Source organism: Ostrea edulis, chromosome 1 (genome assembly GCF_947568905.1).
Source record: "Ostrea edulis chromosome 1, xbOstEdul1.1, whole genome shotgun sequence".
Classification (NCBI taxonomy): Eukaryota; Metazoa; Mollusca; class Bivalvia; order Ostreida; family Ostreidae; genus Ostrea; species Ostrea edulis.
The window spans coordinates 55,191,395-55,203,894 of NC_079164.1; the positions used below are offsets into that span (position 1 = coordinate 55,191,395).

Genomic DNA, 12,500 nt, shown 5'->3' on the forward strand with positions numbered 1-12,500 from the left:
GATATCAAATAATGAATTAAATACCGTATACAGTTTAGTTTTCTGATTTTAGCTGTGATAGCGTAAAAATTGAAATAAAAATATTTTTTTAAAGTACGACCGTGTATTAAAGAATTTATACGTTTTAGGTGTATAATGAATAATGAAATCTTTCAGTATTATTACCAACATAATGTAATAATGTTGTCGGTATCAAAATTTCGTTCTGTCTAAATTGATTCTAAATTTACAACATTTCTATCAGGTTTTCCGTTTATCGTGAAGATCGTTTATCGTGTTTTGCGTTTATCAGGTCTATCGTGAAGATCGTTTATCAGGTTTTGTGTTTATCAGGTTTATCGTGTATCCTATCGTATTGTGCATGTATCCTATCGCATCGTGGGTGTATCCTATCCTATCGTGCTTGTATCGTGTTCTATCGTTTATCATGTCAAGAATAACGTTGCAGGTACTGTATGTGTATATATATAAGGGGCCCATGGGCCATATTGCTCAACTGAGTCACTTTGGCACACATTAAAAATCTTCAGCTATATATTCGCATGTAAAATTTTGTTCCGCTATTGTGGCCCCATTCCTGGGGGCCATGACTTTTACAAACATGAAGCTGCATTATGTCTGAAAGCAGACATCTAAATTTGAACTTGTCTGGACTAATGGTTCTTAAGAAGAATATTAATAAGACTTTTCCCTACATATTGGCATGTAAAACTTTGATTATTCTACCCCAGGGGACATGAAATTAACAAACTTGAATCTGCACAATGTCAGGAAGCTTCCATATGAATTAAAGGGGGATAGCCCTTCATTTCAACAAACTTGAATTTCCTTCACACAAGGATAATTTGTAGTAAGTTTGATTGAAATCAGCCTGCTGGTTCTGGAGATTAAGAATTTTAAAAAAGTTCAGTGTATTTCACTATTTTGCTATTATTTCCCCTTGGAGAACGACATTGCCCCTCATTTAAACAAACTTGAATCCACTTCACCCATGGATGCTTTATGCCAAGTTTGGTTGAAATTTGTCAGGTGACTCTGAAGAAGATGACGAAAATGTGAAAAGTTTACAACAGAAAGTTTTGACCAGAAAGGCTCATGTGAGCTATAAAAAAAAACCAGGCCTGATATTCTGCTAAATTCACAATGGAAAATAGGTTGAACTTTTTCATTTTGTGGAAAAAATCAAAATACTGAACCCTTTTTTCTTTAAAAGGAAATTATGCATGATATTTACAAACTTGAATATGCAGTATGTCGAAGCTTTCGTGCAAATGTAAACTTCTTTAAGGAGAAAATTTCTAAATATTTTTCTTCTATTAATTAGCTATGTAAAACTTTGATCCCATATTCTGGCCCCATCCTAGCCCCAGGGGTCATAAGTTTAACAATCTTTAATCTGCACTATGTCAGAAAGCTTTCATATTAATTTCAGCTATTCTGGCTCATTGGTTCTTGAGAAGATTTTAAAGATTTTCCCTATATATTTGTACGTAAAACTAAGATCCCCTATTGTCGTCTCAACTTACCCCCGGAGGCCATGATTTTAACAAACTTGAATCTGCACAATGTCAAGAATCTTTTATGTAAATATTAGCTTTTCTGACTTATTGGATCTTGAGGAGAAGATTTTAACAGACTTTCCCTATCTATTTGTATGTAAAACTTAGATCCCCTATTGTAGCCCCATCCTACCCACGAGGGACATGATTTTAACAAACTTGAATCTGCACTATGTCAGGAAGATTTCATTTAAATATCAGCTTTTCTAGCTAAGTGGTTCTTGAGAAGATTTTTAATTGTATGTAGTACTTTGATCCCCTATTGTGACCCCCATCCAACCCCCTGGGGACATGATATTAACAAACTAGATTCTGCACTATGTCAGAAAGCTTTCATGTAAATATATGCTTTTCTGGCTAAGTGGTTCTTGAGAAGATTTTTAAAGATTTTCCCTATATATTTCTATGACAGACGGATGGACAGACAACGGACAACAGGCGATCAAAAAAGCTCACTTGAGCTTTCAACTCAGGAGAGCTAAAAAATCTATTTAATGGTATGTAAAACTTTGATCCCCTATTGTGGCCTCATCTTAGCCACAGGGGTCATGTCTTTAACTAACTTCAATCTGCACTATGCCAGGAAGCTTTCATGTCAATATCAGCTTTTTTGGCTCAGTGGTACTTGTGGTTCTTCAGATGAAGATTTTTAAAGATTTCCCCTATATATTTGTATGAAAAGCTTTAATCCCCTATTGTGGCCCCATCTTACCCCCGGGGGACATGATTTTAACAAACTTGAATCTGCACTATGTCAGGAAGCTTTCATGTAAACATAAGCTTTTCTGACTTAGTGGTTCTTGGGGAGAAGATTTTGAAAGATTTCCCTATCTATTTGTATGCAAAATTTTGATCCCCTAATGTAGCCCCATCCTACCACCGAGGGATATGATTTTAACAAACTTGAATCTGCACTATGTCAGGAAGATTTCATGTAAATATCAGTTTTTCTGGCTAAGTGTTTATTGAGAAGAAGATTTTTAAATGACCCCACCCTATTTTTGCAATTTTGTGATTAACTCCCCTTTGTAAGGGCATGGCCCTTCATTGGAACAAACTTGAAAGCCCTTCACCCAAGGATGCTTTTGGCCAAGTTTGGTTGAAATTGGCCCAGTGGTTCTGGAGAAGAAGTCGAAAATGTAAAGTTTGCAGACAGACGGACGGACGGAGAGACGATGGACAACAGGCGATCAGAAAAGCTCACTTGAGTTTTCAGCTCAGGAGAGCTAAAAAAAAATCTATTTAATGGTATGTAAAACTTTGATCCCCCATTGTGGCCTCATCTTAGCCCCAGGGGTCATGAGTTTAACAAACTTGAATCTGCACTATGTCAGGAAGCTTTCATGTCAATATCAGCTTTTCTGGCTAAGTGGTTCTTGAGAAGATCTTTAAATGACCCACCCTACTTTTGCATTTTTGTAATTATCTCCCCTTTAAAGGGGCATGGCCCTTCATTTAAACAAACTTGTAAGCCCTTCACCAAAGGATGCTTTTGGCCAAGTTTGGTTGAAATTGGCCCAGTGTTTCTGGAGAAGTCGAAAATGTAAAAAGTTTTCAGACGACAGACAATCAGAAAAGCTTACTTGAGCTTTCAGCTCAGGAGAGCTAAAAAAATCTATTTAATGGTATGTAAAACTTTGATCCCCCATTGTGTCCTCATCCTAGTCCCAGGGGTCATGAGTTTAACAAACTTGAATCTCCACTATATCAGGAAGCTTTCATGTAAATATCAGCTCTTCTGGCTCAGTGCTTCTTGAGAAGATTTTTCCTATATATTCATATGTATAACTTTGATCCCCTATTGTGGCTCCATCCTACCCCCGGGGACCATGATTTTAACAAACATGAATCTGCATTATGTCAGGAAGCTTTCATGTAAATTTCAGCTCTTCTGGCCTAGTGGTTCTTGAGAAAAAGATTTTTAAATGACTCCACCCTATTTTTGCATTTTTGTGATTACCTCCCCTTCATTTGAACAAACTTGAAAGCCCTTCACCCAAGGATATGTTTGGCCAAGTTTGGTTATAATTGGCCCAGTGGTTCTGGAGAAGAAGTCAAAAATGTAAAAAGTTTACAGACAGACGGATAGCCGAACAGAAAGAGGGACAGACGGACAGACTGACAAAAAGAGGGACAGCCGGACAGAGAGAGGGACAGACGGACAGAAAGAGGGACAGACTGACAGAAAGAGGGACAGACGGACAGAAAGAGGGACAGACGGACAGAGAGAGGGACAGACGGACAGAAAGAGGGACAGACAGACAGAAAGAGGGACAGACGGACAGAAAGAGGGACAGACAGACAGAAAGAGGACTAATAAAGGAATATATCGAATAATGGACTTGATAAATAATTCAATGAAAACAGTTATTTTAAGAACACGAAACTTTATCTTGGATAGATAAAAACATTTTTTTTAAAAGTTTATACGTACATTCTTTTTCCTCGTGTAAAGATAGATGTACATTTACGGGACAAATTTCAATCCTACTCCTACTGTGCTTTGTTTTCATTACCATTCAACTACAGCTAACTTTAAGAGTTGTTTAGACTTGACAAAGAGACGGTAAAGTTGAGAATAAGATTTAGAGACATGCCAAGGATTCAACGTTATTTATCAGTGTGGTTTGCATAAAGTGACTGAAAATTGAGATGATTCTGTGATGGATATTGCTCCATGTAGTTAGTGAATGCGAAACGTCATCACAGACAAGAAAGAGCAAGGTACATTAAGGCCCAAATTTCGCCACAAAATTAGGATAAATTTAAAATGTGGTTTCACTTGGTTCAATCATTATGATTATGCACTAGGGCATTGGCCCTGATGATACATGTGGAAATTAGTGACGTAATATGTTCTGTGGCGTTATTTTCCTTATCTCCGATTGACATGATTTACCGAAATCGCCGAAATTAGCCGTTTTTTATGCCTTTGAAACCATTTTTAAGATAGAGCACATGCAACAACCACAAAGATGTTTTGTGTACAAATTGATCATGTTGAAAGTCAGTAATGAGCAAAATTTCGACTTGGTTGGTAAATGAGCAGACTATTAAATTTAACGTTTAACCAATTCCCGCGTTCATCTGTAATACAAATTTCAACATTGATGGTGTTCATATATACAAGTTTAATGAATAAATAATATGCATATGTACAGTATATCAAATTTTATAAGACTCTACATAGTTTGCATTGAAGAAGATAGTGTGTAATCAGAGAATTGGAATCTTCGACACAGATATTTCCGAATTCCAATTTTACTCGTTTTATGTTTGATATAGATACGCAATGATATCAACGCAATTAATGTAACACATGGCAAAGTTCAATCACATATTCTTTTTTATCATAGATGGTTTATGATATGAATTATCCCTCTAAATTGGTGTGCATATACTGTGGCGGCTACAATGCGTATCTAAATACATGTCTAAATATGCCTTACCAGTCATAATATTCTAACGTACATGTAGGCTAATTATAACTTATTCGGTATGTTGCATGTGTAATTTCAAATGCTATTCTAATATTGTATTAAGCATTATGTCAGACACATCTAATGATTGTCCATCTGAATTAAAAACCCACTCATGATACATAATATGTATGTTATTAAGTAAGAATTTTATTATGGCTTTGGCCTGGCTTTAAAAAAAAAAAATGCACGTCTGCAACCGAATGCAATCTTTGTTTATAAAATAAAAAGTCTAATAATATCGAAAATGAAAGCGCGATAACTTAATCGGTACTTTTATACCAGAGCATAATAGTGCGAGAGTTCGAATGCAAAATTCGGTTATATTTTCCCCGTAAAAATTGAATTAGTAGCAAGTCAAACATACAGGCTTTAAATATATACACTTGAAAATCAATTCATTACAATATATTGTTCATTATTTACATGCTGCAGTACCTGTAGTTTTATGACATGCATGTTTCCTATCAAAACAATTCCAACTTCATCGATCATGCTTAAATTTTCGCAAGCATTCAGTACTACCATAAAGGGGGGGGGGGGGGGGGGATAAAACAAAATTTGCATGTAAAATTTATGGAAAAACTACATTCTCAAAACAAAAGAATGTGTGGGCCAAATTCCCCTGTTGCTACGTCGCTGTAATAATTATTCGTTTATAGAATCGCCTTACATTTGTCCATAACTGACGCACGTGTTCTGTGACATAGTTATATTTAAAAATACATGATAGCTAGTCATTGGTTACTATTTTCATCATTAAATCGTGGAACTGGTGTTGAAGTATTAGAACGCGATTTTCACACATAAGGAGAACTTTCTTTTCCTGCATTTACACTTTAACCATCCCACTCACCGTCGGTCACTTGGCATTTAGTGGCATGTGCACAAAACACCGCTTAATGACTATATCCGAATCATGTGCGGATCTAGAGTGGAGGTGCGGACACCCCCTCCCCTCTGGAATTAAAGTTGCATGTAATTTGTGCACAAAGAAATGAGGACTAAACCAGAGCACAATATTATCATTTGTATAAAACTGGAACGACTGTTTCATATCCTTTTCCCAATATACATAATTACCGGTGATTAATGTAAACAAGCAGTATTCTTGGCTTTTTTCAATTTCAATTTCACTAGAAATCTTTGTGGAAAGAATGTAAGTTCTCAACAAAGCACAGGAATTTGAATACAGCGCGGTAATAATATATTAATTTTAGCAAAGCATATTTTGTAGCATTAAAGTTTGAACACTCGATATTTTCTTTGTTTAAACTTCAAATAATTCAAATAGCCAACGTTATAAAAATGAAGTAAAAGTATTGAACAATTGTTCAATGTGTTGTAATCGTACACTACCATTATTTGGAGACGGTAGTGAAATGAAGAATTCAAACATAACTCTCCGAAATTTCGCTGCATTTAGATAGATGAAGTACGTCAGTCGCGTGTCATTTACTACAAAAGAAAATCGCATATTCCCAGATCCATGCAAATCGTGCAGCATGCAAAAAGTACCCTGAATAGTAGTCCGAAATATCTGACATTTTTCTGGCTTTTTTATGATTTTGATATTTACCGTGCCAGGAAAACGTCAGAACCGGTGCCATTACGTAAACTGGAAATTCGCCACCTCCAGCTGGAGGCGGCATTCTCGGACCGATTTTAAATATTTGCGAGCCGAATTTAATGTTAAAATCATAATTAATCAATAAAACGATGCTTCTTGTACTTACTAATATCTATTTTAAGGGTTCTTTAATCACATAAACAGTCTCATTAAAACATTTTAACAAACTGTCGAGCTGTTTTGAGTCACGTGACTCGTTCGCTCAAATGACTGCGAAACTATTCGGTTGACTACAATTGTGTGCTTCTGTTATCGAAATATGGAGTTGTATTTTCTTTTAATCGATATTAGTAAGGGCTATTCCAGAAATAAATACATGGGGGGGTCGGGAGGCACCTTTTGTATATACCAAGCACCCATAAAAAAAAAAATAAAAAATTACCCCATGACCCATCAAATTGATAAACTCATTTTACAATGACCCATCTAATTAAAAAAAAACCTAACCAGACCCACCTCAAAAATATTTTTAAAAATGAAAACGGTACAAATCTCGCGAGGTTTTCGGGACAAACATTCTAGTCAATGACGCGGTAATGCCTGTGCGACATTGTATCACAGTAGTTCTGAAGAAACGATGTCACATCAACAATCAAAGGCATCTATGGCGAGAATGTTGGAAAGATTGGGAGTCCAAATGATGCTATTATCATGAAATGGGTATGGATATGTTTTTCCACGAATCGTTCGTCTTCTAATGGAGCCTGCGCCCGGAGGCCTCTATATCACCATCACACTGACTGATAAATATAACGCATCGGTACCCTCGTATAAATCAATTAAGGTTTGCCTATTTTTATTAGAAAACGGAATACCTATTGGTTTCAAAATATTCCCAAAATCAATGCACTGTAAACTGTAATAATCTACAGAATAGAGTTCACCGCCATCACGTCCAAAGGGACCCTACTAAACGCACCTCTAATTTGAAGAGTGCCGTAATGGAAAGTTATGCGCTGCAAAGAGCGACAACTCGAATAGTTCTATGTTACTTCCGATTTCGAAAGCAGCATTTCGAAAGCACGTTTTCAATTTTCCCTCCGACGTTTTGTAACCAACATGACAAGAGCGACAATAAAAATATTCTGAAAACTCAACACCCACGTGGCACAAAATAAAACAATTTAAACTACCCACTACCCATAATAAATATTTTTTTAACAGTCCAACCACGGACCAAATAAAATATGAAAAAATACGACAACCCACACAAAAAAATATCATTTGCCGCCCGACCCCCCCATTTGATCATTTCTGGAACAGCCCTAAGTACATGTTTCGGACTACCTGAATAGGTGTCTGACAAAATCTTGAAATATTCCCAGACACCTTGATATCCAGGCCATGACATACAGTTCCTGCGAGTGCTGACATACCGTCGAAGCAGTGACTTGTGCAACACCGAATGGTGCAATCACTCATTTTTCAACTTTGAATACAGGATCAACATGTGCTCCACAGTAAAGTTTCCACAAAACCCACGGCTGGAAAACGGTTTAGGTGTTCACCAGGGGAGTATTTACGTCGAGAGGGCTAAAGAAAGGATAAAATCTACATACCAGCATTCTACGAGCTAATATCAACCAAGATAAATATGTGCATGTGATGCATTAAACAGTATATTAAATATTAATTACTAGCTGTTGATTCAACCGTAATATTTTTTTTAACATTTTCTTGAGTGACTGTTAAGTACAATGCTCTACATGTGTCAAATAGTTTAGTATAAATAAAAAATGCACTACTGATTGTTATTGTTTTACAAAGTATATTTTATCAATACATGTTGATTTTGAATCCATTCAGGAATGAAAATATCGAAAGTATAATTCTGTTAATGTTATGTGTCCATTCAGATTCCTTTATGATCCCGGATAATTCTGCAGACAGCTGATGTCCAAATAATAAAATTCTATCACTTTGCAATGTTCTTTGTCCACTAAGAGTCCTTGATGATCCGGATAATTTTGCATGCAGTCGGCTGTAGTCCAAACAATCGAAACAATAATTCATACTGCACAAAAGCTGGCCCTGTACCAGATGATAGTAATGATGGCTGGACTTGAGGGAGAAAATACTGTATTCTAAATGTAAGAAAAAGTTTATATATAATGTACAGTGAAGACTAGAAATAGAGAATCCACGATAAACAGGCGTTAATAATACAGAATATACACATTCTACAAATTATCTTCCACATTATTGGATTATTGGAAGGAACAACCACTGCAATTACTCTCTCCGGCGTTTGCCTCCTGATATCTTTAGACAAGAAGTCCCCCCCCCCCCCTTCCCGCCCTGTAATTTCTTGCTAAATATATACAAACTTAATCAAGCCATAGATAATCAAATTATCTTAATATTACCAATTTCTCCAAATTGCTTAAATAATGATAATTTAAAAACCCAGTGAAGTAATAGGCTATAATATAACCATAACACAACACCCCCTCAATTTTAGCCACATCACAAAATTAGCTAGGCCTACTTGAGTTACATAAGTCATTGTACATTTGTATGTCTAATTATTAACAATAATAGGCCTAGTTGTTTGAATTAAAAGAGAAGAAGTAAGTTGAATTAAATGTATAAATGATTCATGAAGTTGAAGATGAACAGTTACCTGGTTACTGTATACAACTTGTTCTCCATCGACAATTGAACCACTGCATTGACAATGTACTTGAAGTTGTTAAACAGGGACATAATGAATGGTTGTGGTACACAGCGTTCTCTGATTTACGCATAAGGGTAGGTTTTTCAAACGTGTAGTTGGCCCAATTCTATACTTGTAATACTGAATCGGATTTGTTTGTCACCGGAAACGCTTCACCGGAAGTGACGAGAAACGAGACTTACAGCCCCTATAGACAGTCTCTGCTTCATTCATCATTAGAAACTGGCCGAAAAGGAATTGTTGAATGATTTATTAGACAGGGAAACCAAGGTTGTTTTCATATCTCCGACTAAATCGGCATGTATCAAAAGGTAGAAGGGGTGGGGGGGTCAAGTCAAAATTATACGATCCTCTTCCATGTGGACTTCCGACATGGTTTGAGACACAATGAATATGATTTATGATTCAAACTTTTTTCCTTTGCGTAAATACCAATGCGTTGAAAGATTTGTTATATAAAGATAATTGTCAGGAGCCTGTATATTTTTTTTTCAAATAAAGAGTGTAATTAATAGATGCATGTGTATATGCTAAAACATTGAATATAATACCGACAAGATTATTTTTTGTTAGGTTTTTCATGGTGTCAGTGTCAACTCTTGTGTAGAACTTATCACATTGTTTGTAAATCTTATCACATCCTATAAGGTTCACATTTGGTCCCATTGTCATGTGTTGAATTTTAAAAAAAACTTTTCAAGTTCGTTTTATAATATTTCTTTTCACATATATTCTGAATGAATTTCATGTTCTTTTTACTACATGTACAATCCAATGTAGCATTGGTTAGTGCATGTTCCTTCGCTGAAAACATTTAGTGCGCTCGAAAAAAAAAGAACAAAGTGTACATATACACACAAGAATAACTTAGGTAACCACGCGTTACGTACATATATGATATTCATTTAATTTAGATTAAAACAATGCAAATTGGATGCAAATGTAAATACAATGTTAAAATTGAATGAATATATATGGGTTGCTCTACAATTCTTAGATACAATTACACTAATCGTCCTTCAAATCACAGCATCCACCGCATTGAATCATCTACAATTGATTAAAACTTTCGGAAAAAATCAATTAAACTTTTCAAATAAAAATCATAGTGCACATTTGTTTAATAAAACTTTGAGCATATGGCGACATAAATTGGATTATTTTCATATTGAGTTCATGACATAGCTTTCTTGTTCATGACGTCGCATAAAGTATTGTCAAAATACACCATATGAAAAAATTTTGAGGAATATCATTTAATTTGGACGCGGGGCCAAATTTGGCCCCAAACGTACCTTGTCCTTTGTCTCGTAAATGTACATCTATCTTTACACGAGGAAAAAGAATGTACGCATACACTTTTTTAAAAAAAATGTTTTTATCTATGCAAGATAAAGTTCCGTGTTCTTAAAATCAAGTCAATTACATGTACAAATGTACCTAAAATATGAAGGACAATGTATCAAAACAATGCCAGGATGTTGTAGATATGCACTCCAGTTGCTATAAAACCGGAAACATAATGGTCGGTGGACCTTTAATATTCGGACGTGACTCAAATTTTGATCTCTCGAACTCTTGAAGTTTTATCTAGAGCCCTTGAACTTTGAGTTTTCAAGAGTCACCTGTACATTCAAATCGAAATTCCAAACATTACAAATCTCCCAGATTTTTAATTCATCACCTGGAAGAGAATCGGCTCCTATTATTCTGCTTCTGTAAATCTGTATAGAAGAATTCATATAGTTTCCTCAGGAAGCTCTATACAAAGAGAGAGTTGTAAATCTTCATACATGTATCTAATCATAATTTCAAACAGTACCCAATTTTTTATTTTGCTTCAAGCTGTTTACAACCATGTGTAATATCAAGGAAATGTAGGGTGGTACCCACAGGCGCGTGCTTGATATTTTTCATAGTAAGTTATAATCATTTTAAAATACATATGCATTACCCTGGGCATTAGTATGAAATATATGAAACAGCATCTTCACAAGTCAAGGGTTATTGATTCGTTACCTCGCACTAACCCTTGAGATCAGTTGCTATATAAAAGTTGGGCTTATTAGATCATTACGCAATCCACTATAAATCAAACATCCAATGAAATCACTGCATCTTGTTATAGTGTACATGGTTACAAATGACGCAATCTCATACTGCTGTATTGATAAACACGCGCAATTGTAATATTTACACCACTAATTACGTTTATTGATTGTAGATCAAGTTTGGAAACCTTTTTGCTTAAGACAATATTGCTTAAACGATTGAAATAGCCATAACTGTAGGTATCAATACATGTGTTTCAATTTAAATATCTTGTTTCGCTTCATGTTGTTATAAATAGAACCGCATTCTCATTGGTTCCCACTCTTTTGTGGAAACAATCATAACACGCCCAACTTTTTGATAGTCAGTGATGTCAAGGGTTAGTGCGAGGTAACGAATCAATAACCCTTGACTTGTGAAGATGATGAAACAGTAGATACTGTGGATGACTTCCCGTTCACTATGTAATTTCTGCTTCCCTTGTTTATAATAAACCTTTTGATTTTACAAATGCTGACCTCCTCATAACATTATTACCAACAATATTTTTGTTTTCCATTCCATATTTTAGCAGCACCTGATGCCTGGGGTGTAAGAAATATGCAATATTCAACTGACCTGCCAGTCATCCCAGTCATAAGCATAGGAGCCACATTCATCCCTCCTGGCCCCACCTGGGTGGTGTGCTGTCATCTGTAACCTGAGAAACACTTGAATTTCCTCCTGAAATACATCATTATGTTTCTTACTCAATTATATTTCTTTAATTCAATAATCATGAATGTTGATAAATACTAAACAAAAATTTTCAGCAGCAACACATTATGTACAAATAAGAGTAAATATTAGGACATAGCACTAATAGTTACATTTCATTTCCTGGACATTAGGCTACTGAGAGTCCTAAATAGCACTAATAGTTACATTTCATTTCCTGGACATTAGGCTACTGTGAGTCCTAAATAGCACTAATAGTTACAATTCATTTCCTGGACATTAGGCTACTGTGAATCCTAAATAGCACTAATAGTTACAATTCATTTCCTGAACATTAGGTTACTGTGAGTCCTAAATAGCACTAATAGTTACAATTCATTTCCTGG

The 12,500-nt window shown here is 35.5% G+C and overlaps 1 protein-coding gene across 6 annotated transcripts in view; it reads right to left on the bottom strand.

The window, feature by feature from the left end:
- LOC125664628 (serine-protein kinase ATM-like) overlaps positions 1-12,500 on the bottom strand; it is a 408,026-nt gene that overhangs the window by 365,559 nt on the left and 29,967 nt on the right. For all 6 annotated transcript variants that reach the window (XR_008800024.1, XM_048897448.2, XM_048897449.2 and 3 more), the window contains exons 8-9: positions 12,016-12,120; positions 11,030-11,106 (exon numbers count right to left, since the gene is read on the bottom strand). Coding sequence is in view for 5 of the 6 variants with exons in the window: in XM_048897448.2 (XP_048753405.2) it covers positions 11,030-11,106; positions 12,016-12,120 (182 nt within the window). In the remaining variant the exon portion in view is untranslated. The remainder of the gene's footprint in view (positions 1-11,029; positions 11,107-12,015; positions 12,121-12,500) is intronic.